At 43.2% G+C, this 27,957-nt stretch overlaps 1 protein-coding gene and 1 long non-coding RNA gene across 2 annotated transcripts in view; one reads left to right on the forward strand and one right to left on the reverse strand.

Annotated features, from left to right (window-relative positions):
• Positions 1-2,998: 2,998 nt before the first annotated feature.
• On the reverse strand, positions 2,999-27,544 carry LOC309398799 (cytochrome P450 2C5-like). Its single transcript, XM_081966016.1, is given in 11 exon segments — positions 2,999-3,583; positions 3,586-3,762; positions 3,884-4,025; positions 4,853-5,040; positions 6,160-6,286; positions 7,403-7,579; positions 8,637-8,797; positions 11,384-11,533; positions 12,708-12,870; positions 20,432-20,644; positions 27,423-27,544. Coding segments are annotated over 10 exon segments (1,482 nt in total). The 5' UTR covers positions 20,606-20,644; positions 27,423-27,544; the 3' UTR covers positions 2,999-3,560.
• Positions 27,531-27,957, forward strand: part of LOC309398808 — a 62,557-nt gene continuing 62,130 nt past the window's right edge. Inside the window, exon 1 of the long non-coding RNA XR_014176444.1 lies at positions 27,531-27,611. This is a non-coding gene — a long non-coding RNA (uncharacterized lncRNA). The remainder of the gene's footprint in view (positions 27,612-27,957) is intronic.

Raw genomic sequence — 27,957 nt, forward strand, 5'->3', positions numbered from 1 at the left:
ACTGCCCAAGTGGGTTGGCAAATCTTCCATGTCTTCACAATCCTTTGGAATGAATCCATGAATATTCAAAACAAAGAATAACCTGATGATCATTTCTGAAGTCCTTCTGACTTCGTCTTTTCTTTCCTCAACCACCTTGCCTATTTTGAAATGTTATTAAGAGAATTTTGTGCTCTTCCAAACGTCTCATGCTATTTATTTTTCCATATTGTTAATGTTGAGAGAGAAAGTAGAAAGTGAATGCTTTCAATTTAGTTCAGCCTTCTCCAGAGTGTCATCCTCACAGTCACCGTGACCACAATTTATAACAGTGGTCACGATTCATACCAGATACAGATTGGAGGCGGTTGGTTTAATCCTGATAGATTTATAAATCATACCACCTGCCAAAGGTTTTCGAGAGCAGTTTCAGGAGAAACTGGTGCTGGAAAAGCTATTAAAAGAGATGCTGTGAAGCAAAGTAAAGCCATGCCAAGCACCATTTTATTGAGAGAAATAAAAAGGCTATGTGACTTCATGAAATGGTTTGGAAGCAGGCTGATTGAAACCACTTTAATGGCTGGACATGAGAAAGACTTAAAGAAACTCTTGTTGAAGGTTAACCTACAGAGTGCGAAACCTATTCTGCTGTTTAGTTGTTGTCATCATTTTTAAACCCTAAGATTATGTAAATCAGGGGTGTCCAAACTTGGGAACTTTAAGACTTGTGGACTTCAACTCCCAGAATTCTGGGAGTTGAAGTCCACAAGTCTTAAAGTTCCCAAGTTTGGACACCCCTGATGTAAATAGACAATCCCACCTCAATATAAGTAAGTGGAGAAGAATAGCAGTAACAGATTTTATCTTTGAGTTTTAAAACTTTGTAGGGATAGTGATTGTACTCGTGAAAGATATCTGCTGTTTGGGAGGAAGATTATAACAAATACTTTAATACCTTTGAAGCAACTTAATAAATTGGATTTGAGCTTTTTTAACTTCAAGACCAAACCAGATATGAGACCAAGGGAACCATAATTAGATCTTCTGCATCTTCCTGGGTTCATAAAATAAGCCACCAGAGGGAAAGGGTTGCTGCATATTTGAACTACAGCACAGGAAAAATACTAACCTTTCCCTTCAATTTCTCTATTCTCAAAGTAGGTGAGGATCCTCTCCTACCTGTTTTCCCAGTTATGGGGGAAATGAAAGAAGGAAGACATAAACTGGGTCAGGAAAGCGGTGAAGAGAAAAATATTAGTTTCCTCCAGCGTTTTGAAGCTATCATTTCTCTTCTGGCTCCTATGACTAACCATTTAGCAATGCTTGTTTCTGGGATACTGATCTTGAAACTAATGTAGATAGTGGCAAGGGCAGACAGGAGGAACATCCCCACTGGGACAGTAGAGATATTTGAGGTTTTCTAGTACCATTTTTTCAGTACTGTTGTAACTTCGATCAGTTACACAACTGGTTAAACAAGGACCCCTTGTATTTAAAATATGGTATGCATTTTCAAGTATTGCTAAAATTATTCCCATTATATACAACTGCAGTGCAATCTTCTCAGCTGGAAAAATATTGGCACATCCTTGTGATCCACAAGTTATTACCGTAGTTTAGTCAAAATATTTCGCATGCCTTATATGGAATTTTTTTTTTCTTTCATTTCAGGCTGATTCTTGCTGTATGTTCTTCTAAGCATAATCTACAGGTGTGTGTAATTCACTCAATAAATATATTTAGCAGAATGTGACATTTATATTAGGTTTATATTATTTGAAGTGAAATATCCTTAAAATATTTGAAAGATGTGGTCATTAAAATACTTATTTGGAAGGTGTGGTCATATTTGGAAACTTCATGGAAAAATGCAGGGAAATGCCAACTTGCATTTGCAGTGTATTTGCGAATCCATATTTGGGAGGGGAATATAAAGAAAAGTAATCATTCCATATACCTGGCTACCTGGCCAGAAGGATAAGGCCATATATGTTGACACTACCATATGTGCTCTCAGTCCCAGCAAAGAAGAAAGAGTTCAAAGACAGACATGACCAAGTCTTTGGTACTAATAATTTAAAAAAAAAATTATTTCTGTAATGGAGGGGTTTCAAACTTGTGTTGTCACATTGTCGTCATGTGACATATTGCAACTTTTCCCCCTTCACTAAACCGGGGTTGGTGTGGCCAATGCATGACACATCCAGCCCGCAGGCCACGATTTTGATAACACTTGCTGCAAAGTAAGGCAAAAATAAAATATAAAGGCAGGAGTTTGTAATATGTAGCCTCATCATCACTCCATCAAGATGTCCATCTAGTTCTTCTCACTTTACTTTCATTCTATAACAGCCTACAGCAGAACAAGTATATTCTTAAACTATCAGCCAAGGAAAATTTTCTTGTTTCCCAACCTAGGCACTAATAGTTCTGTGGTGGGATTCAATTTTTTTTTACTATCGTTTCTGTGAATGTGGCTTGGTAGGCGTGGCATGGCTTAGCTTGGTGGGCATGGCTTGGTGGGCATGGCAAGGGAAGGATACTGTAAAATCCCCATTCCCTCCTGATCAGCTGAGACTCGGGAGGCAGAGAATAGATAGGGTGGGGTCAGTCAGAGGTGGTAGTTACGGTTCTCCGAACTACTCAAAATTTTCGCTACTGATTTTCCAGAACTAGTCAGAACCTGCTGAATACGACCTCTGTAATATGACCTTTAAAGTCATGTTTATCTCAAAAAGCCATTGATGTTTGTTTCCATGGTCCTGTAATTTTAAACCTCTCTATATTTTCTAGAGCTATGTCAAGCCTACCCAATCTGTCCTAAGGACTGGACTGGAAGCCCTGTAAACGACCTGTTCCTGATACAATTTCATTTCTGGATCTACTTGTCATTTAATTAAAAAAAAACACAAGTAGCTTTAATATTTGTTGATGTTGCAAAATAGATGGAATTCCAACTAGAAAATAGATGGATCACAGAAAGAGAACACACCAAATTTCATAGATCTCAATACTAGGATTTTAAGCTGGATACTTTTGACAATCTGAAAAGTGTGATTTTTATTTTATTTTATTTTTTGCTTTTTACTTGGATGGCATAACATTTACATAAAGAGGAGGTTGCTACAGAGTCTGAAGTAAATTAATACGTTTCAGTTGTATATATTGTCAAGCAGTTATTATAGTTCAATCATATATAAGACACAGTTTATCAGTTTTTAAAACAATAATTAAATATCAACAGATTCAACATGATGTGATCTTGTATTTAGCTCAAGCGTACTGTATCAGTAAATTATAAAATATGTCCACAAACTCAGTTTCTCATATGGTAGTACTTCTAAGAATATCATATAAAGTTAAAATCTCCAGTACAAGTTACATATTGCGAGCTTGCAGAATATAGCTTAGAGAAAAATCTATGAAACATTTCTTAATTGAGGCAAAACATGTAGTCAGATCATAGGTAAAAGTAGCTATCTTTGCTATAAAAATTACTGTATTTTTATTCCACATCAATTTTAAGATTGCCTTAAAATGTAATAGCCATCCCACATGTTTCATTTGTTACTTTCTCCTAATTATTGGACACAAGTGTCCATTGACGTTTAATGGCTTGTATAAGAGGGTAATGATTCTTATTTTCAAAGTCCGTGTATAAAGACATTACATCTGTGTCTTTGGTGTCCTCAGTCAGATAGAAAGTGAACTTCTGGAGCAGAGTGCTGAAGAACAGAAAGAGCTCCATCCTAGCCAGGCTCTCTCCTGGACAGGCCCTCTTCCCTGCAATAGCAAACAGAAAAGCAAAGCTTATTTAGGAAGTACACCTGCTGGAATCGTGTCTGATAACATGGATCAATTAAGCATGTGAATTTGTAAAGCAATCTGTTCCAGAGGCATATACCTGCTGAGAATGGCATGAAAGCATCTCTTTTCCTGAACTGGCCCTTTTCATCCAAAAAATGATTTGGATTGAACTTCTCTGGAGTTTCCCACTGGAAAGGGTCAAAATGTACAGAGGGGAAGATTGGCACAATGGCCGTGTACTAGAGGGAGAGGAAGAAACAGACAACATTATGGATAGTACTCAGGGGTGGGATTGAAAAAATTTAGCAACTGGTTCTCTGTCTGGTTTCTGGGTGGGTGTGGCCATGGGGAGCATGGCCTACTCAGCCTCTTCATGGGGGGGGGGATTTTTGTCCTCCAGGCTCCAGAGGTTTTCTTCGAGCCTCCAGGAGGGTGAAAACAACTCTGGAGGCCCTCTGGAGGCCGTAAATGAGGCCATTTCCAGACTTCCAGGAGGCCCATTTTCACCCTTCCCAGGCTCCAGAGGATTTCTCTGAGCCTCTGGGAGGGCAAAAACAGCCTCCCCCATGCTTCCCCTCCAGAAATCAGAACCGATCCCAGTTCCAGACTTTCAGAACTTCTGGTAGGCCCATTTTTGCTCTTTCAGAGCCTCCATGTGGGCCCTGTACTTACCTGGCATGATGAATGGGCCACGTGGAGGCTCCTGATAGCGGGGGGAGAGCAAGTGGGGTGGGATGGGCAGGGCCAGCTGGTCCTTGCAACAACCAGTTCAGTGAACCAGATGTAAAATTAGCATCTGGTTCACCCACACTGGTCCGAACCAGCTGAATCCCACCCCTGATAGTACTTCATGTGGAGAAAAAGTCTTTGGTTTCCACTTACCTAAAATAAAATAGGACACTTGGGAGTCCTCTATAAATGTTTTGTGAACATGGAGGGAAGGGCACTACATTAGTTTAATACATATTTATTCAGATTGCCTTGGATGTGAAAGGTTTCTTGATAAATAAGTCTTTTTTTTCTTTTATTCCCCAAAATATCTTGACAAATAGCTATAGCACCACACCTTGGGAATGATATAACTATGGAATTTTATGTCACAAGTTGTTGCCCGTGGAAAGTTCTCAGAACTCATTTTCTGACACCGTTGAACCTCATGGATCATGGCATTTGTGAAAGGCATCTTCAACCGGTCCTCCATGCTTGGAATGCGATTTGTACCCACCACCTCATCAATCTCCTGTTGCACTTTAGCTATGAGGGAAAAACATTAAGATGAGATTGATAGCTTTTTACTTTTTCATGCTGAGCACCTTCATTGAACTACCACTTACATAGAAACATGTTTTTGAAGCACATTCAAGAAACACAATTCTAGACAGGACAATAGCTCCTTATTCTCACTTCTCAGTTGAGAATATTTCAACTTTTGTACTCCAAGATGACATTGATTTTGCTTATCTGCGTCACTGTGCCTTACTAGGTAGCAAACATAAAGTCTTTCTATAAATTAGAAACTTTACTAAAGGTGAAGTAAATAGTGATCAGGATAAAAAATACTCATCTAAATTAATTTCCTAAATCATTATTATATGTACAGGTTATTTAGTATTTCATGTCAGTAGAAGCAAGCATTCATTTCCCTAAAATCTTCAAAGTCCATTTTAAAAAAACCTAGCTGTTCAAGCTATAACCAGTCGAACAATTTTGGGCAGTATCATAGATTAAATTCAATTATATTCTGTAACAATCTTGATCATTGTTTTCCTTTATGTCCATAATTACACAAAATTTTACCATTGCCTGAAGCAGTATGTTTCAAAATGTTAGAGATCTTATCTTGAGCTAAAAGGTATGTTACAGAGTTGCAAAAATGATCTTCAAGAAAAGATTAGGTCAATATACTAAAGGTTTATTATACTATACTGAATGCACTCATTCATATTAAAATTTCATAAAGCAATTATTCAGTTAATGTAATTGTTTAATCTCCTCTATGGTTGTATGGGGAAAAAGATTGCTGTTGTTAAAAGTATTCAGTCACATGATCTTCATGATCTGTTCATGATTTAATGGATATTATTTCACTAGAATTGTCTTCATGAAACCTCAAGATCTTATGCAAGACCCATTTGTTTCAAGGGTATGTTAGCTGGATTAGGAAATCTAAAAAACAAAACAAAACAACATTGTAGAACATTCTAGAAGGCAATGTTGGCAAAAGACTTCCCAGGAGTTCTCAGGAAAAATGCAGAAATGCAGCTGCATTGAGTTTAACTTACTCAATAACAGCTTTACTTTCTTTTTCCTAGCATTAGTAGTGAAGGTCCTAAGAGTACTGACACATTTCTGTGTTTGGAGAAATTTCTCTACCTTGAAAGTGTGGCAACTTAGCTATTGCTAGGAGGCTACTGAGCAAAGTCTGGGCTGTGGTTGATGTCCCAGCAGTAAAGAGTCCATACACATTATTCACAAGATCTTCAGGAGTGCAGTTACCCTCCTAAAAAGAACATAGTAAGGAAAATGGAAGAATAAAAATTCTACTTGGAATTGAAATAAAGTAATTCATGAAACCATTCATAGTGCCTCTTTCAATTAAGGGAAACATAATTTAACCATACTGACTTTACGATATATGGAAAATGTCTTTTATTCTAAGGTATTTCTGTATCAGCATTTGCTGCAGAGGAAGGAACAACTTGCTTGTCTGATAATATTTAAATTAGCACAGAAAGCAAATTTCTATACAAACTCGTTTTTAGAAGAATTATGTCATAAAAAATAGTAGTCTTCATTTCTAATGCTTGGCCTTGGAGAATGGTATGGATTAGCAACCATTAGGCCTGCAATAGGATTACATGCCAACCAATGGACAGGAAGGGGTTGTCCAAAAGTAAACAAAACAGATTGTATTACTTCCTATGGGGCATACTCATTTGAGTTGCAGTGCTGGAGAAGGCTTCTGCGCATTCCTTGGACAGCAAATGTGGCTAACAAGCAAGTACTGGAATGCATAACTCCAGACATGTCATTGCAAGGAAAAACCACAAAACTGTCTCCTGCAGGGAATTCACTGGAGAAAATGGGTGGAAACTAATCAAGGAGAGAAGCAACTTAGAACTGAGGAGAAATTTCCTGACAGTGAGAACAATTAATCAGTGGAACAGCTTGCCTCCAGAAGTTGTGAATGCCCCAACACTGGAAGTCTTTAAGAAGATGTTGGATAGCTATTTGTCTGAAACGGTATAGGGTTTCCTGCCTAGGCAGGGGGTTGGACTAGAAGACCTCCAAGGTCCCTTCCAACTCTACTATTGTATTGTATTGTATTGTATTGTATTGTAAAACAATTTTGTTTGGAAGAGTTAGCAGTAAAAGAAAACATGCCACAGAAGAACACAATGTCTGGACACAAGCCATAGCACAGAACAACTCAAATAACTAGGTCAAGATCAGAAGACGTGGAGAGACCTGGACCATATTATCCCCAGGACTTGGACACCACTGAATGGATAACATCATCACCACCACCATCATCATCTGGGATGAAGTACTTTCATCTTAGATGCATATTGGAGATATTTATACAGTTATCCAGATATGGTATCTACATGCCTACCTTCTGTATTCTGAGAAGGAAGCAATCAATATAATCACGTGGGTTCTGGGGATCCAATGTCTTCTTGTGCAAATCCATCTTCTCACGGATATAATCGCGGAATTTTTCAACCCCAGCCAAAGACTTGATGTGTCGCCCCAAAAAGTATTCCATTGTTTTTGGAAAAGTATTGTACACCTGCCACAGAGTACAAATTAAATAGTATGCCTGTTTGGTCATTATTGTGGAGGCTTAATAACCCAACTCTTCAGAGAGTAGCTTTTACTTTCATATTACTAATTGTCAACCCTCAGATAGGTCCAAGACCAGAAGACAAGAATCACAAAAATCTCAGTATGTTGTCTTTAATTGTAGTCACGAGTAAATACAGCATCTAGAAATTATAATGGGAATGTATCTTTGTAATAAGTTAATTGAAGAGGTGTCTCTTGGAAAGCATTCCCCCAGATCTCTCCTCACCTGGGCTGATTTCCATGCAGGAGATACTTTGTCAAGGGACTCACCTGCTCTTTTCCTAGACTCCCCCCACCCATCTCTCCTACAAATGGATAATGGTGAAAAAGGCCAAAGTCCTTGAAGACTGGAAGAAAGAAGTGTGCGCATAAACATATGGGAGTTGTCTGAAAAGCCATGACAAGGAGAGATGCACCTGTCTACAATCTAACATGATAATTAGCACTGCTAATATGATTTATAGCTGTATGTACACCATTGCACTTTAAAAATATTATAATAGTTTGATTGTAAAATATAATAATTAATTTGATTGTAATATTGACATTGTCCTTATATCATTAATTTATTGGCTGGGGATGATGGATGGATGTAATCTGTTAAAACAACAAGGTGTATGAGAACTAAAAACAACTTTTCAATCAAGAGAACTGCAATGAAATACTACTATTAGGAGACATATCCCCTCCAGTGAAATTCCATGTTTGGACTTCCCTGACTAGTTAAGAAATCAGTAATTCTAGAACAAGCAGATCAGGAACCAAAGGAGTTATGAAAGAAGGAAATGGTCTCCTAGGAAATAAGCCTAGCCAGGAAAGGTTTGCTGAGAATCAATTCATGTTTGAGTAGCTCAATCCCACTGGATGTCAAATTTGATAGCTCATGCTTAGTAGCTCATTGCATTTAACCTTCGCACTTCTAATTTGGATATTTGTACACACAGAGAGACCTATTAGGAAAAATGGGGTATCAGGAAAAGCATCAGAGAGGAAAAACATACCATTCCTAGGAAACTAAAAAGGAATCTTATTTGAGACTCCACAATCTCCTGGTTCTTTATGAAGGTGTGATCTTTGTAATTAAATCGATTCCCAAAGATTACTGCACAGATCACATTAGAAACAGCACTTGCACAACTTCTTCTTGGGTCAAAAGGCTGCCCTGCAACAAAGACCAGAGAAAAGTTATGAGTGTGATCAATGAATGTGAATCTTCTCTTCCATGATTCTCACTACAAAATTGCAATAAAAAAGTTGTTCAGGCCAAAGACGTTGGGATGATTATTCTTTCTCTCTTATCTAAAAATGTAATATGATTGCAATATTAAAATATTATAGCCACTTTAATCGAGATACAAAGTATTGTTTCCATGTTCCACTTTGAAATCCACCAAGTTTTGGACTTTCAGATGACGTCAGGGTGATTTAAACCACAAGGTTCAGGTCTCTGCATTCCTTGTGCTGAGCTCTTCCTATTTGTGGGCTTTGGAGGGAGCCAAAGCTGCCCTGTAGAGGTGTCAAAGAAAAGAGGGGTACCCTGTGAGGTCAAGGGGAGTCACAGATCCACTGTCTGACCTGGGCTTTTTTTCCATCTCAGCCACAGTAAGAAGAAAGATAGCCTAAAGATGGCTGCCACAAAGCTGGGACAACAGGTGCAGGAGTGAAATAGGTGGTCTGTGCTGAAACTGGGGGAGAGGATTTTCTTTTTGCTTTAAATTTAACCCCAAGGAACAACTTAGAACTATTGGCTCAGATCTTGTGTTAAAACAGCATCTAGGTACTTTGAGCAAATACCAGACTGGAAATGACAGTGCAGGAGAGAAAAATAACAAATTTTCAAATATACTGGAAATTGAACTCTTAAATTGGGAAAAAGAGATACTAGAAAGGCATTTTTAAATGATGGAATTACTTACCCATGAAATTTATTCTGCTTTTATAACTTTAATAAGAGAAGAGGGAATATTAGTGTACACATTTTATAATAATGAAAGTAATAACAAGATATAATATGGAATAATTGAATAATGATGACTATAGCCCAGGGGTGGATTCCTGCCATTTCTAACCTCTTCTATAGAAGAGGTTCTACAAATCTACCATGCCATTTAGAACCGGTTCCAGCTCCCTCCCCCCGCCCGTCCGCACCATGCTTGCTACCCCCGCCACTCACTGATTGGCTGGCTCACCAATCGCCCCACCCACCTCTAAGAATCCTATCTAAACCTTAAAGTCTTAAAGCTGGAAAGTTTGAACATCCCTGGGGTTTTTTTCTAAAGTGTTAGGTATGCAAGGGTCCTGTAACTTGACACCTTAAAAACTTGCACACTTCAATGCCAGAGTTCCTGAGCCAACATGACTGGAGGAGGAATTTTGGGAGTTGAAGTCCAAATGTCTTAAAACTGTCAAATTTGAACACCCCTGGGGGTTTTTTTCTAAAGGGTTAGGGGTGCAAGGGTCTTGTAACTTGACAGCTTTAAGATTTGCACACTTCAATGCCAGAGTTCCTGAGCCAACATTTTGGTTGCTAAGCAAGAGCGTTGTTAAGTGAGTTTCACCACATTTTACAAGTTGGCCACGCCCACCCAGTCACATGGCTGGCAAGCCACCCTGACCCAGTCATATGGCCGGCAAGCCACTCCCACAAAGCAGGCCACACCTATGGAAGAGGTTCTAAAAATTTTTGAAACCCACCACTGCTATAGCCTAATATAAATGTGTATTATTATTTCAAATACATAAATTGATTGAATGTAATAATTATGATTAGTTTTATTTGTATTAGAATGTATGACACCCACGTGTCACACTGTTCATGCATTGATTCGATATTCTTTAAAAAAATAAAATAAAAAATAAAAAAACGGAAATCTACCAAGTTTTCTTTTCCACCTTTAGATCACCTGTCTCATTCATCCATACGGTCCTTTGCTGGCTGCTGATTTTGCCTGATGTTTAATTTGGCACTATGTTCAAATTATTTTTAAGCAACATTTTTGCTTTTCCTTTCAGTTTTAACTGAGCAATCTGTTCCCTCCATTTCTCTCTCCTAATCTATCCAACACTTTTTTTTAAAAAAAAATATTTTTTTCTATTTCTTTTCCTATTTTCCTATTTTCTTCCACAAGAGTCTTGTCCAATGAAGACAGATTTCCAAAGAGCTCTAACTTCCTGAATAAATTATATTTATACCCATTTAATTCAATCCCCATTACAGTTCTCAATGTCTCATGCAGCCTATTCTTATCTGTGGTTTCCTTATATCCTTTAGTTTACCTGCCTCAATTATACATAAAGTGTTTTGCTGGTTGGTGAACTTGCTTGACGTGTGATATAACACACATTTTAGCTTGGACAATGCATCCAGCATAACAGTTCACTACTTTTGAGGAGACTTGTAATTTTATGAATTTATAACTTCCCCATTAGTGCTTCCTAGGGTTTTGTATCTCTTAGTTCATACAACCACATTAAAATTTTAGTACTTCTGAGCAAGCTTGTAATTTTATGAAGTCATATACTAATATTGGATAGAAAAGAGGGAGAAAAAGCTCAAAAACTTCCTTTGTGTACTTTTCCTTTTGCTTCTGAACAATATTGCGAAAAGAAAGAGGGGCACTCACTCCCTATCTATGTTTTTCTTTATTTTGTGCACTTAAGTGTAGAGGATTTGACATTCAGTGTAGAATCCAATTATCCGCTAACTTCACATAATACAACAAATCATTCCCAGTTTCTTTTTTTTTACCTTTTGTGGTAGCCAATTCCTCCACCAGACAAAGGGCTTCCTTCTGCACCCTCTCAGACATTCTTTTCTTCCCCATCCCAAAATCTCGCAAGGTGGAAAGTATGAACTGTCGCATCGCCTTCCATTTCTTCTTATCAGTATCGGCCATAACTGAAACCAAAGACACAGGAAACAGATCACAATGAGATATCAGTTCTCAAATTTCGCGGAACGCCCCCCCCCAAAAAAATACCCTGCTTCCCCAAAAATGATAGCTTCCCCCCCCCGGATAATAAGCCCATTTGGGCTTTTGAGCACATGTGCTAAAATAAGCCCTCCCTTGGAAATAAGCCCTCCCCAAAAATATTGCAACAAAGCAGCAGCCATGAGGTGACCACGCTTGCCACCTCCTGCACCTCAAAAATAACAGGATATCCCTGAAAAGAAGGCCAAGCGCTTATTTCGGGGGGGGGGGGTCACAAGAAAATAAGACCTTGACTCATTTTTAGGGAAATATGGTATATGCATTGCACTTTTTTTCCTCTCCGCTTTTAAAGTACACAAACCTTCATGCTTGAATTACTAGTAAGGTGAACTGCACAATTTTGATCTTTCCATTCCCGATTTTTGCTATATCAAAAGAACAATGAATGAAGTTGTGGAAGTAATGTCACAGGTTTCTGTAAGTGTGGTATGGTACAGGAAGAAATCCCTACACCAGACATGGAGAGAATTGTGTACTGAGATGCAATTTTCACTGAGCCCCCAAAAAATGGAGTTGCTTCAGTTCAGGTATTTTTGTGCAGTAGAGTTGTCCCCAATAAAAAGAACACAGTTTCAAGCTATGACTGCTAGGGTATGAGCCAACAAGGCACTGCCAAATATTAGCAGCCTCAAGGATCTTGTCCACAGCAATCTGGCACCAACATAGTATTTGCCACCGTTGTAACTGAGTCCATCCTCTTCTCCCTTTCATTTTTCCCACAATTACAACCCTCACTAGAGAGTTAGGCCTTTGCACAAACTGTCTGAAATATGAGAAATTGGTCGTTTGCTCTTCAAAGTGTCCATTTTGAAAAGCGTTTTGTGAGGACCAGCTTAAGGGGAAATTATATTTTCTTGCAAGTAAACAACAATCTGGGCAGACTTCAGGAGTGGGAAAAAAAATGGTGGAAAAAACATTTCCTTCCTCTTCATGAAGCATAACAAAACCAACATCTTTACAAAACCTGATTTCAAGTGAATCATTCATAGCTTTCAGTAATATAACCAGCATATAGATACTTTCAAATTACTTTTTGAAACTTCAAGAAAAACAAAAATAAGGAAATGAAAGATAGTGAACCTTTATTATTAAATAGTCGCTCCTTCACAGGTGTTTGAATTCGCCCACTAAATTCTTCTGCATGATCTATAAAAGCATCTTTTACCATGTCATATCCAGAAAGAGCAACCATTGGTTTTGATCCGATCCAGACAGTAAATATAGGTCCATATTTTGCAGCAAGCTAAAGGTAAGAATTAGATGAAATTTCAGTTAATTAGGTGATAAAGCATTTTTGTGTGAAATTATTCTAAGGTATGGTCGAAATACTTCTTAAATTTGATAGCGAGAGACCTTCAATATGTTAAAGCAAAAGTTCAATAACTTTTAATGGCCAAAGAATACAACAATATGATTATGCTCCATTATATGGCAAACTTGGGAACTTTAAGACTTGTGGACTTCAACTAATTCTCCAGCCAGCAGAGCCTGAATTCTGGGAGTTGAAGTCCACAAGTCTTAAAGTTCCCAAGTTTGAAAACCTCTCTGCTCCATGAACTTGGGGATCCCCAAACGGTGAGTTTAGAAGATCGAGTGATGGACGAGACGTGAGGTGTATGAGGTAAGCTAACAGCATTTATTTAAGCAGGAAGCAATGCAAGTAAATCGCAGTCAGTAAAGAGATAGGCTCACCTGCTTGACAGCTATTTTTACCCAGCTGTCAAGCTGGCACCCAATAGGAACGCTTCTGGCAGCCCGTGCTCAGCCAGCCGCACTTTAGTCAATCAGGTTTGGCTGTTGCCGGCTGTCAGTCATAAGTCGAGGACCTGCAGCCAGTCATAAGTTGAGGACTTTAGGACCAGTCGCAGGTGGAAGACTTAGCACTTCTTCCCCCCACCCCTAGTGAGAGCGCATACGGAAATGTGGTGCATGCGTACTCTTGGAGGCAGGCGGGTCAGCGGCGGACATGCCCCGAGCGCCTCAGTTCAGGAGGCGGTGTCGGAGGAGCAGAATGTCCCTGTTGCAACTCCTCCCTGGAGGGATTATAGCTCTGGGTGACATCATCCAGGCCTGTTCCAGAAGGTGGACCCAAAGGCACACGTAGGATAGGGCAAGGGGGCACAGCTGTCGCAGGTGGGTTTGAGTCCAACTGCTGGTAATTGGTGTCTGGGCAGGCGAGGCCTGACTGGGGGAAGGTCTCCAGGCAGGTAAAACCAGGAGGGGTGAACACGGATGGAGTTGGCAAACAGAACAGCTACCAGGAGGCAGTAGCTGGGCAGGAGAGGCCTAACTGGGGAAAGGCCTCACAAGGTGTTGTGACTGCAGGCTGTGGTAGTATGGAGGCCAGCTGCTGGGAGACGATGGCCGGGCTCAATGGTCCAGTTTGAGAGAAGGCCTCAGGAGGTAGGTGGCACCTTAATTGATCCACATGGCACTGCCACTCGGTGCCATCTGCGAGGTGGATTCTGTAAGAACAGGGACCAGTTATTGCAGTGACAGTGGCAGGCACCCACTTTGGATCCCCAGAATAACTCCTCGCCCATACAAGATCCCCATCCCTGAAACTGCAGTTTGCCAGGCTGTTCCCCAGAATAGAGAGGGTACAATCTATCCACAGGTGCCGGCCCATCAGCAGCTCCTCAGGGCTCTTGTGTGAGATAGGGCAAGAGGTTGAATACTGACCCAACAGGTAAGCAGCCACTCTTGATGGCCAGACACCCCGGTCCATCCTGCCCAGGGTCTCTTTGGCCGAGTGGACTGCCTGTTCTGCACGGCCATTGCTGGCCAGATGATAAGGGGTGACAGGTCCATGGTGGATGCCCTGTGCGCCCAGGAACTCCTGGAACATCATGGACGTGAACTGCGGGCTTTTGTTGGACACGACAATGTCCGGCAAGACATGCGTGGCGAACAAGCGCCAAAAGGCCCGCACAGTGCTTTCTGCGGTGGTGGGTGACACTAGGATGAGTTCCACCCAGCGAGAGTAAGCATCCACGACCACCAGGAACACCTGGCCATGTAATAGGCCCGCAAAATCCGGGTGCAGCCACGACCAAGGTCCCCTAGGCACCACCCATTTCCGAGGGGTGGCAGCTGGAAGGGCAGGGCAGGACAGTTGGCACGGGAGCACCTGGCCACCCAGGTAGTTATCTCTTCATCCAAATGGGGCCACCAGACATAGCTCTGGGCGAGCACCTTCATGCGCTCTACGCCCAGGTAGTCCTCATGGAGGTGAGTAAGCACCTGATGGGAGAGGGTCGGGGGAATAATGACCCTGTCCCCCCACAGAAGGCAACCACAGTGTAGTGACAATTCCAACTGGAGGGTGTTGAATGGGCGTAAGTCATCCGAGACCCCACCCGTAGGCAAGCCCCTCAGGACCCAAGCCATGACCTGGGATAGGATTGGGTAAGCTCTAGTGTCAGCTGTTACATCAGTGGCTGTCAGTGGCAGGCCCAGGATGTGATAGACAGGACCGAGAGGCAAGGAACTGGCTGTGGGTCAGTGCAGGGAAGGGGGGAATGGCTGAGGGCATCAGCATGCCCTAACTGTTTGCCTGGATGGTACAGCAGCATATACGAGTACGCTGCTAAGAACTCCGTCCAGTGGGTCATCCAAGGGGAGAGGATGGGAGGGGTTGGACGGTTACCAGCCAGAAGTCCAAGGAGGGGCTTGTGGTCGGTGAACAGTGTGAAATTATGTCCATAGAGACATTTATGGAACTTTTTAATCCCGTACATGGCAGGCAGAGCCTCCTTGTCGATCTGACTGTAGTTCCTCTCTGGAGGAGAGAGTGTCCAGGAATAAAAAGCTATGGGGGCTTCAGAGCCATTGGTGTTCTGAAATTTGGTGGGATTAAACTCATAACTGGAATGTACTGATAGAAGGATACAAACTATTCAAAAGAAAGAGACTTAACAAAAGAGGTATAGCTGCATTATATATAAAAAATCACTACATCTCTACAGAAATGCACGAAACCAAGGATGAAAACTTCCTAGAATCCATATGGGTCAATGTAAGAGGGGAAAAAAGAATGACATTGCTATAGATGTATCCTACAAGCCAACCAACCAATTTGTTAATCAATTAACAAATGTTAACGTACCACAGTAGTAATTGGAGACTTTAACTAACTTGATATCTCAACTGAGAGAAAAACTCTGCAGCAAGTTGGAGATTGAACAGTTTCCTAACCAAACTTAGCTGACAACTTTGTCATCCGAAAAGTAGAGGAAGGGCCTAGAGGAAAAATGAAATGTGAACCTAGATTGTTTGGGCCAATATGCTGATTGATTCAGCCAATTCAGACTGGTTCAGGCGAACCAGTTGTTAACTTTTTCTGCAGTTTGCACAAATAGCTAATCACACCACTGGCTGCCATCCCTCAGCCCACCTGCCCAATCCTTCCCCACACAGTCACTCCTTATCTTGCTTCACTCACCTTGGCTGCAGCATAGGAATTTCTGCTCTCTTGCTCCCTTATGTCTAGCTCCCTTGCGTCAACCATGTGGACCCCTGAGGCTCAGCCCACTTGCCTGCCTTTGCCCCAGCCCACCATACAACCCAGCTCCCTGCCAAGCCTTCCTTCATGATTCTCCCCTTCCTCCCACCCAGCCCAGCTACCTGCCTGCCTGGTGAGCCTTCCTTCGCCTCTCACCTGGCCTGAGAAGGTAAGGCTGATGGCGGGGGAGGGAGACGAGTATCTCTGAGCCTGCCGCACTTGGCCAAAGGGCTGCCTGGGGTGGGGGACACATTGAGGATTGGCCATCTTTTGAGCCCGGCTCTCCCACAATCTTATTGGGCAGGCGAGTGGGCAAGGGCCAGCTGGCAGAGGGGTGATGCGAGTGGTGGAACCTCACAGCCACTGACCACTCCCATCTGCTGGCAGCCATGGCAGGCAAGACCCAGCAGTATGGAGAGTCTGAGTGGTGGCAAGATGCAGGGTGGGGAAGGGGGACAAGTGGCAGTAGCTCAGTCCAGCTCACCTTTCTTTCTGGCACCAGATATGGAAGTAAGGACAGGACAGGAGAGGATCAGGGGTTGAGGACATCTGGGAAAGCCGAACCACTGCCCAGTCCAGAGCTGCTGGGCAGGTTGGGAAAGACAGTGGCTGGGGGCATGCGTGACTAGCCTCTCTAAGTGACATGGGCCAGGGGCAATAATTTCTTCAAGGGGGACTGGCCAGGAGCACCCTGTGAGCTCGGCCTAGGCTGCTGGCTCACACAATACTCCTCCTGCCTTCCTCACTGCAAGGAAGCCCAACATATGCCTTTCTTCCATGCCCCGAAGCTGAACACCAGGGCCTTTCCATTGCTGGCCTGTTGAGGCTGTGGGCTCCTCCTCCCAGAGCCACTCTCTGGCTGGCAGCCAATTCCACTGCAGGTCCTGGAGGTCTCTATGGTGCTACTTCAACTGCCGGGAGAGTGTGATGCCAGGTGCATGAGTGAGGCAGCCATCCAGGGCGGCTTCCTTCCATGGCATCACATGGCTTTCCCAGGAAGGTAGGAGAGAGAGGCCACTTACAAAACAAGTGAGAACCCAGCAAGAATGAGATTAAAGGGTAACTTGAAGTCTTTAACGTATGGAATGGCAGATAAGAATCCTTGCTTGGGATTTGGGACTAAGAGGAGGGGAGGTGGAGGGAGATCCTGGCTTCCAAGCCGCCGGGATTCCCAACTGCAGAGCTTGCTTGCTCTATTCCCAGCTCTTGACGTGCATGCAAAACAACAGCAACAAAAAAAAACTGCAGTAAAGGCTTCTGCAGCGTTACCTGGCTCTCCCTGGGGGATAGGAGAGGGAGAGGGATGCCACCTGGCCAGGGAGAAAGTTAATCTTACAAAAGAAGCAAGAAGCCAGTGAGAATGAGATTAAAGGATAACTTTAACATATGGAATGGCAGACAAATTTGTTCAGCACTTTCTTTATGGAAAACTATTAATGGAAGCATTTCTCACTGGGGGAAACTGCTAACATGCGCTTTTAAAAGATATCCAGGGTTTTTATGATAAAATGACTGAAGTAGATAACATCTTAACAGGTACTGATGAAAAAGTAATTAAAAAACTTTATGGCTATCTCTTAGAGGTAAAACTTCAGGAAGAACAAGTTAAAGAAACTATGTTAGCCTGGGGGGAAAAATTTGGGCATGGGATTGACCTAGAGAAATGGCAAAAACTGTGGTCTCAAAACTATAAAATGACAATGTCAACTTCATATAAAGAGAATATGTATAAGTTGTTTTATAGGTGGCACTTATCCCCAACGAGAATAGCAAGAATGTCTAAGAACAAGTCGGAAAAATGCTGGAAATGTCATCTTAAAACCAGAGCTCTTTTTATTGGGAATCATACCAGAAACCTACAACAAGGACTTGAAATATTTGATTGTAAATATCTTAAAAGCTGCTAGAATTGCATTTGCAAAAAACTGGAAAAATGAGAAAGTACCAACAGAGGAGGAAACTATTCGGAAAATAATGGAATGTGCTGAAATGAGTAAGCTTACATTTGTAATTAGAGAGCAAGGGGATGAGCAATTTTATAAGGTATGGGATTTGTTTTACCAATGGTTAGACAAAAAAACTTGGAAATGAAATTGTTTACCTTTGTATTACTAGAAAGTCATAGTCATTGCTATGAAAGTTTTTTTTTCTTTTTTCTTTTTTTGCTAGGAAATAGAGTGCTTGATGATATGATATATAAAGGACAATAATGAATCTAATGTATAAGAGTGGGATGACTTGAACGTTATGTATAGTTGTAAGCAGTGATCATGTTATACTGGAAAAATTCTTGTATGTTAAATGGACTAACAATGATGTAATGAATAATTGATATATACATGAATTGAATTATTCAATAACTACTTGGATTAACAATGGAAAATTATTACTGGGGTTGAATATGTTACACTAAAAGTATTCTATATTCTATGGTTGATTGGTGGGAGAGTTGATGGGAAACCTTTTTTTCTTTTTTCTTTAGTATTACTATTTTTATTTTTTGTAAGACCAATAGATAGAGATAGGTGATTTTATAATTTTATAAAGATTTATTGTTGCTTAATAGATAATTAAGGATTTAACAAAATAAGGTTTGTTTGAAATGAAGGATTAGTAATGGTAACCTGAACACAGGATGCTCAATGATAGTGATGTATTTAGTCATGTTTGATGGAATCAACGTCTAATATGCTCCGGCTGCCTGGCCAGGGAGAAAGAGTGGAGGCCAGGCAGCGTCTCTCTCTCCCTCTCCTACCACTCCAGGAGATCCACATGATGCTACAGAAAACATGACTGCAGCTTTTTTGTTGCTGTTATTTTGCACTGCAGAGAAGGCTGGGAACAGAGCCAAGCAAGCTCTGCAGTTGATAATCCTGGTGGTTTGGAAGCCAGGAACTTCTCCCGCCTCTTCTTCTCTCAGTCCCAAAACCCAAGCAAGGATTCACCACATTCGCCTTCAGGTACTTGAAGTGTATCTCCCTGCAGATCTCTAGGCTATACAAAACAAAAGCTTTCAACCATTCCGTGGAAAATTTTATCAACTTGGTTGATCCCCTAAGGACATGCTTCCATTTCTTAATATCCTTCTTAAAATGCCCTGCCCAGAATTTGATGCAAGTGGAGCTTTGGGCTAAAACAATGGTTTAAATGCCTAAGTTGTTTTGTTTCACACTTCTGTGTGATTTTGCACTGCCTGGAGTTGTGGTGGAGTTGGTGGAGCCCCAACATTTAAATAATAAATAATAAAATATCCTGTTTAATCAGGATACAGCACTGAAGCCAAAGTCTAAAAAGGTTTCTCAGCTCATCTTTCCTTCAAACTGGGAAGACCAGCCGCCTGCCAGAGAGCAGCTGCAGGAGCAGGAGCTCACAGCCTCAGCAGGCCAGTGGCAGAAAGGGCCTGGCACCTTAATGATGACCTATCTAGACATTCACAATGCGGTTATGACAGCCAGGTGAGCGAGCACTGGCACACTCTTGGCGGGTGGGTAGCCTCGGCTTCAGGGCTTGGAAGGAGGGAGTGTCTTCCTGGGGAAACCCAGTGGCCCTCTGCCTTCCCTGTCTTCTCTGCCATCCTTCTCTTGGGTGTTATGGTCTTTGCTCTGTGAACGCGCCTTTCTTTGCCATTACCCAGGAAGAGATTAGAGATGCATATAACCAGATGCTTCTTCTCTTTGGGATCCTTACAGAGGACTCCAGTTGGGTGATTTAATGAAAAATATTTTTATTTCTACGTTGGAGGTCATTGTATAATATCTGAGCATTTGCTTCTCCAAAGAGCTTTAGAAGTTATGTATCATAATGTATGTTTTAATGCGGTAATAATGTTAGGACATGTACACTTAGTGCAGTGACATTGAGTTGACCATGCCCACCCAGTCACATGACACACATACCCAGTCACACCCACCCAGCCAGTCATTAGGGCACAGAACCGCTTGTTAAATTATTTGAATCCCACCACTGGAGCAGGGGGAGGAACCCCAAGATTCTGTTTTAGGCCCAGTACCCTTCAACATTTTCAAAAACAGTTTAGATGCTTCTTCCCATTTGCTTATTGTTTTGGCTGCTTTTCCTTGCTGAGCTATTTTGACGGTTTCACCTTAAAGTTATTTGCACTTTTTCTGTGACTTCTTATATGGTATGTGTTCTTCTGCAATTCCAATAATGGTCAATTGAATTTCCTGCAACAGTTCATCAGGCATCTTCTCAGCAGTGTACAGTTGTTCAAACCTATTTTTCACCTTAGTTGTATATTTAGAAATATCTTTGGAGAAGTAAAATAGTTAGTTGACCTTACCTTTTTATAGGATTTATTCAGAGGTAAAACATCTCGCTGAAAGATGTTCCCCAGAATGGGCCATGGAGCAGGTCCAGGGGGAAGCTGCCCTTTTCTCTTGTACAATTGGAAAGATGCGAAAAGGGTGAAAATTATAGGGAGAAGAAGCAGAACTTCTGCCCATGTCAGATCCATCCTCTTCTGAGTTCTTTTCCTCTTCAAAACACCCAGAAGCTGTTTAAATGAGACACGGTTGAAAGAAGAAAGCGGCCAACTGAAGCCACTATCTATTCTAAATTCCATTCTTCCTCTATCTTTTTTTAAAACAATGTTTTCTTTTATTTCTATCACTACAGGGCAATTATTTATCAACATTCCTAACTTCACACTTTAAAGACAAAGAGATTACAGGTTCTATACACTTTTGGGGGAAAGCATGGTGTGCATAAAAGTGGAGTTCACAAAACATACATTTGCCTTTTATGTAACTATCCAAGCTGAGGATCTGAAGATAATTGCTGGCCACTGGCAGTGGAAAAACATTCAGCAAGACTTTGAACTCAAAAATTGCACAATGATGTTATGCCATTTAGGATTTAAAGGTCATTCAAAACTTACTTTAAATCTCTTATTGGGAAGCAGATTACTGATTTCAGAATGGTTGGAAATGGGAAATTCTCTCCTTGAAGCCATAAATGTGCATAAAGTATTTACATGTATGTGGAGGTGAAACTTAATTTGTGAACTTCAAAGAGTTGCTGACCCGTGCTGCCCCATTTACAAATTACAGGATATGAAAGAGAAATTCATTAACATTTATTTATTTACTTTCTTATCAGATTTATGTCACTGCCTATCTCACAAGAAGTGATTCTAGGTTGTGTATAGCAGGGGTCCCCAACTCCCAGTCTATGGACCAGCACAGGACTGCGGCATGCCAGAAATCAGGCCACACAAACAGGCGAAGCCCCATCCGCAGAGTGTAGGCAGCATGCAAAACCACACTCCCTTTGATCCATGGAGAAATCACTCTCCACAGAACCAGTCCCTGATGCCCAAAGGTTGGGGGCCACTCGTGTATAGTAAAGAAAATATAAAAATAACATGCTGAAACCAATCATATTCACATATGCAAACATAGATTCACACATACACAATTCAATTAACAGAAGAGCAACCCAAAATGTGACCAGTCCTTTCATGACAAAATCAGGTGTTGAGGGATTTTTGGAAAATAAGGAGGGATAGAGCTGAGCTGACTGAGCTGATGGAGGAGAATGTTCCATAAGGAGAAAGCCTGCTTCCTTGGGTCACTCTTGTGACCCAACAGGATCCATTGCAACTGCTGAGCGACTCAGATAGCGAGGAACTCTATGAGTCGGCTATGGAAGAGATGGAGGACCCTGGGCAGGGTTGAGACTCAGAGCAGGGACCAGAGAGGCTGGTTGGCCACCAGGAGGCACCTGAGGCATGGAGCAGTGGGGAAGATCAAAGGGAGTTTGTCCCTGACACAAGATTAAGAAGGGCGGAGAAATGAAGGCAACAGCTGCTCTGGAGACAAGTTCCTAAGAGATAATCAAACCCAGATGGTTGTGGCTTAGCCCTTCCCAACAGCGTATATAAGAGGAGACTTTTTGCAGGATACAATCATTCATATTAATCTGGAGAACTCCTTGTCTGATCTGCCTTATGGTTCCGTTTGTAACAAGCTGGAGAAGCTCTTGTCTGTATCTGTTGGAGTCTGGGTTGCTGCCAACATCTTGCCAGTGAATCGTGTTTGAGCTTTCAGCCAACAAGATTATAGTACTGTCAATAAAGTGTGGCAAACAGCTAAGCCTGTGTCGGCGTTCATTACCGGACAGAGAGGTGTCAGAACAGTTTGTGTCCTGCCCAGCATAAACAAAGCTTCATTAAACCACAATGGAGCAATTACGTGCTGAGAACGCCCAGTTGGCACAGCAGTTGGCTCTGCTGGCTGGACAGATAGCTCAGCTGCAGGGGCCTGCTTTTCCCCCCAGCCTCGGAGAAATTGTCCAGTGGCTGTGCCAGAGATGTTTGCCGGCACTCAAGCCATGTTTGGGACAATGTCAGCTGTTCTCGGGACAATGTAAGCTGTTTATCATCCTGAGAGAGGAGGACTTTCCAACCAACCAACCGGGCGAAGGTGGGATTTATTATCAACTTGCTCTCAGGCACCGCAGCTTGTTGGGCTACTCCTCTGTTGTCCCAGGCAAGCCCTTTGCTGGACGATTTTAGGGGTTTTTGTCAGCAGCTCAGGCTTATGTACGAGGACAGCCACCAGACTGCTCAAGATGCTGCAGCAGGGCCGGGGTTCCTTGCAGGATTATGTCAACAAATTCTGGCTTCTGAGTCAAGATTTGGCCTGGAATGAGGCAGCCCTCATGGACATGTTTCAAGACGACCTGTCAGATGACCTGCAGGATGAGCTAGGGTGGGTGGACAGGCCACCGATGTTCAACGCATTGATCCACCTGTGCCTCCGGATAGATGCCTGGCTGCAGAGACAGAGGCCTCGCCACGCATCCCAGGAGACCAGTGGAGTGCCGATCCTGCAGAAGACCCTAGCTCCATGGGAGAAGCCCATGGAGTTGGGTGCTGCCAAACCCCACTTGTCGCAATCTGAGATGGACAGATGGTGTGCAGGGGGGTTGTGCTTTTATTGCGGGGATCTTGGACACCTGGCCACAGTTTGCCCCAGGAAGAGTAGGGTGGCTGTGAGGTCTGGGGTCTACTCCTCAATTCCGGAACAATGTGTCGGGAAATGGGGGGAGCCCAATCTGAGGGAGACTTTTGGTCGGGTGAATGCCGAAACAGAGATTGACGGTCCTCCCCGGCACATGATCTTGGCAGCACGCATCCTCCTGGCTGGTAGTCCACAGGGAATTCTGGCCCATGCCTTGGTCGATTCCGGGACTACCATAAAATTTATGGACGCGGTGTTTGCTACCAAGTACGCCATCGCTCTGTGTCCGGTGGACCCACCAATGTGGATCGAGACCATTAACAGCCGGGTGCTTCTGTCTGGGCCTATCATGGCCGCCACGCAGCCCTTGTGCCTGGTCCTCGGGGAGCACGAAGAGGCCAGTTTTATGTTGCTTCAGGCCTGCATTTCCCCATGGTCCTGGGCTTGGCTTGGCTGTGGGCGCACGACCCTCAGATTTATTGGTCCCAGAACCTGATCATGTGCCCGACCCTGCAATGTGTCGACCACACCCATCACATCTGTGCAGGCCAGATGCTCAGTTCACCCAGGGTGTCCATGCCAGCGGACTTAGCAGAGTTCGCGGACGTCTTCAGCGAGCAGGAGGCAGACCAAATGCCACCGCACCGGCCTTATGACTGCCCCATTGACTTGGTACCAGACGCCAAGCTCCCTGCGGGTCGCCTGTACTCCATGTCCAAGCTGAAGTTGGCCGCATTGTGGGACTTTCTGAACAAGAACCTCGCCCGGGGTTTTAACCGGCCCTTGTCATTGCCACTGTCTGCCCCGGTCTTGTTCGTCAAAAAGAAGACTGGGGATCTGAGACTCTGTTGCAATTACTGTTGCCTTAATGCCATCATGGTGCACAACCGTTACTCGCTGCCCCTGATTCCTGAGTGGTTGAAGCGGCTCCAGGAGGCAATAGTGTTTATGAAACTGGACTTGCATGGCTCTTATAACCTGGTCTGGGTCTGGGCGGGGGGATGAATGGAAGACGGCCTTTGGTACCCAGTATGGACATTTTGAGTACAAGGTCATGCCTTTTGGTTTGACCAATGCCCTGGCAGTCTTCCAGCACTTTATGAATGATATCTTCCGGGACCTCTTGAATCAGTTTATTGTCATTTATCTGGATGACATCTTGATCTACTCGACGTCTTGGAAGGATCATCAGCAACATCTATGCCTGGTTCTGCAACGACTCCAGGAGCATTGTTTATTCGCAAAGCTGGAGAAGTGTCAGTTCTGGCAGACTACCATCGAGTTCCTTGGGCACTGTATCTCCCCTGAAGGAATTGCGATGGAGCCGGACAAGGTAGAGGCGTTGCATAGTTGGCAACCTCCTCGGTGTGTGAAGGATACCCAGCGACTCCTCGGGTTTGCCAACTGCTACCAGACCTTCATCCCCAGCTTTGCTTTTCTGACCACGCCCCTCACTCGGCTCCTGCACAAGAAGGTACCGTTTCGCTGGGGGCCCATGGAGCAGCACGCATTTGAGGCCCTGAAGCATACCTTTACAAAGGAGCCAATCCTGAAACATCCTGATCCCCATTGTTCGTTTGTGGTGTAAGCGGACATCGTGGTGGGCGCAGCGTTACTGCAGGCTCACGCCCCTGGTGGGTACTCTTTTCCCTTGCACTTATTACTCGCGGAAACTCAATCTTTCCAAGCACAATTACACCATCTGGGAGAAGGAGTTGCTGGCCATCAAGGTGGTGTTTGGGGCCTGGAGGCATCACCTGGAGAGGGCCAGGCATCAAGTCAAGGTCCAGACAGACCATAGGAATCTAGAGTTCCTGACAACGGCGTGCAAGTTGAACCAGCACCAGATCTGGTGGTCTCTGTTCTTTGCCCCTTTCAACTTCAGGGTGACCTACATTCCAAGTGCGCAAAACCAAAGAGTGGATGCCCTGTCCCGGAAACCGGAGTACTCTGACACTGCAGACTCACTCCCACCTTGGACAGTTTTGCCTGTCAAATCCTTCGCTGCAGTTCATGAGCCCGTGGATTTATGGGCTCAGATATGGGATGCACAGTGGTGCAACGAGTGGGTGGAGCAACGGAGGGCAGAGGCAGGGCCAGCTTCCCCATGGACCTTTGACGATGACCTCTTGAGGTACCGGGACCGGCTCTATGTGCCCTCAGGGCCCCTCCGGGGACTTATTCTCTCCCAGTGTCATGACAATCTGGTGGTGGGACATTTTGGCCTTTTCAAGACCTTGAACCTGGTCTCCCGTATTTTCTGGTGGCCCCGCTTACGACATGACATGCAGATGTACGTCACCTCTTGTGTACAGTGTCGGCAGGCCAAGTCAGCGACGGGAGCTCCTCCAGAGCTGCTTCAGGCATTGCTGACCCCAGACAAACCCTGGGGTTCTGTGTCCATGGACTTCCTGACAGAACTGCCTCCATCTTCAGGATTTACCACGGTCCTCATTGTGGTGGACATGCCCATAAAGATGGCACATTTCATCCCCTGTCGGAGATTGCCGACAGCCCGCGCCACCGCCCACATGTTCATGCAACACGTCTTCCGGCTGCACGTCCTACCCGACTGGGTCGTGTCGGACCATGGGACACAATTCATGGCCCAGTTTTGGAAAGGACTGATGGAGGTGCTAGATGTCCAGGTTTGTATGTCCTCAGCACACCATCCCGAAACCAACGGGGGGATGGAGAAGATGATTGGGATCTTGGAACAGGACCTGCACTGCTTCGTGAATCAGCAGCAGAACAACTTGGCGGAGTACCTGGCTGTGGCAGAGTTTGCATTTAACAACTCGCAGCATACCTCCACACGGATGACACCCTTCATGGCTAACGTCGGGTATCACCCTCACTTCTTCCCTCTAACCCCAGTCAACTCCCCGGTCCCCACAGCGCATGACTTCCTCTTGGAGCTTCTGGTGGTCCACCAAGTGGTGCGCCACTATCTGAATCAAGTGAAGGAGGACTACAAGAGAGTGGTAGATAAGTCTCGGAGTGAGGTGCCGGAGTTGGCTGTGGGAGATCGTGTGTGGCTGTCCAAGCATCTTCCCTCCCACTGGCCGGCTAAGAAGTTGGACCACAGGTATCTTGGGCGGTTCCCCATGGAGGCCGTCATCAACCTGGTGGCCTACCGCCTGACCCTGCAGGTACTGTAAATAAAGTGTGGCAAACAGCTAAGCCTGTGTCGACGTTCATTACTGGACGGAAGGGGGTCAGAACAGCTCACCATGTGCAGTTCCCTGAGAGATGGAAAACCTCCCCCTCTAGCACCCCTCTCTTGCCTGATCTGATGAATGAGCAGATCAGTGGCAGGATTCAATTTTTTTTACTACTGGTTCTGTTAGTGTGGCTTAAGGGGTGTGGCATGGCTTGGCGTGTCTTGGTGGGCATGGCTGGAAGGAAACTGTAAAATCTCCATTCCCTCCCCACTCCAGGGGAAAGATACTGCAAAATCCCCATTTCCCCCTAATCAGCTGGGACTCAGGAGGCAGAGAATAGATGGGGGCAGGGGCAGTCAGAGGTGGTATTTACTGGTTATCTGAAGTACTCAAAATTTCCACTAACGGTTCTCCAGAACTTGTCAGAACCTGCTGAATAACCACCTCTGGAGCAGATGTAATTGTGAAGAGGCAGTCCTTCAGATAACCCAAATAACTTTTGAATTCTGTGAGTCTTAAATTTTTTCCTGTCACCAGCTTGTTATGGTATTGAATTCAGTACTGTGAGCAAGGACTGAATGCAAACTGCCTGCGATAAAAATAAACTTGACTTTCAATTCCCCAAATCCTTTTAAAAATTGCTTCAACAGACTTGAGGTTTGAGCCAGTTTAAAGTAACACCACAAAGGAATGTCTACTGTGCCTAACAGGAGGAGATTTACCAACTAACATTAAATTATGGTTTTTCTATATTAATAATTTATTCATGAAAAGATAAGTACCATTTAATCTTATTACCCTGTATTTTCTAATTTCAAGCCTGAAAAATGCAAAGCAATAGTTTTGTTTTTACCAGTGGGTTTTATCTATTTTAGCAGGAGAAAAAAAAATCTCAGCTGAATTATCCACAGCACCCATAATTCAGCAACAAGGATTAGAATCTAGATAATGAATGCACAGGACCATGCTATTTAAGTATACAAATTCACTATGCAAGATTTTGTTAATGATCTTTCATGATTAGGAACATTTCCTTTGAATTTAAGATCTTATATTAGGATCACATATGCATTTTTGAAAAATATATCTAAAATAATTGCTTCATCTAATCCTTCAAATAATGCGCAGACCTCCAGCTACTTACTTGATTAGTCCATGTCCTGAATTCTAGACAATCTGCAAATTAAAACGTTTCTTGCCTTTGCCTTGTTCTACTGTTTATGAAGAATGAATTGTGTTTCACTGTCACTGGTGGGGTCACCAGCAAAAGGTAGTTCATGCAGGAAGAATTCACCTGAAATGTGACTGGGTGGACTTTGGAAATCTCTTCAAGGTTGGTTAGATTTTAATGTTTATAAAACAGTGGAACCCAACATGAACTGAGTCTTTTACTTTGAAACATATTCTGTCCTGTCTCCATTATTTTTATATTTGTTTAACACCCATTTCACAAACTGTATTTTCCTGGCTTTATGTAGCTTATGGTTAAGCGACTCTCTATTTAGTGCCTGCTTTGGTCCAGACAATTCAAATACTCCAATTATCCTTCATGGTCCCTTATGAGGAAGAAATTGGCCTTCTTTTACAAATCAGAGATGATCCCTCTGCTTGTTTTATGAATAATTTTCTCGCGTGGATGTTTTGAGTCGTATACCAAAAGTTACATAGATAGGTCAGTA

The sequence above is a fragment of the Natrix helvetica genome, assembly GCF_964273705.1.
Source record: "Natrix helvetica genome assembly, chromosome: 1".
NCBI classification, from domain to species: domain Eukaryota; kingdom Metazoa; phylum Chordata; class Lepidosauria; order Squamata; family Natricidae; genus Natrix; species Natrix helvetica.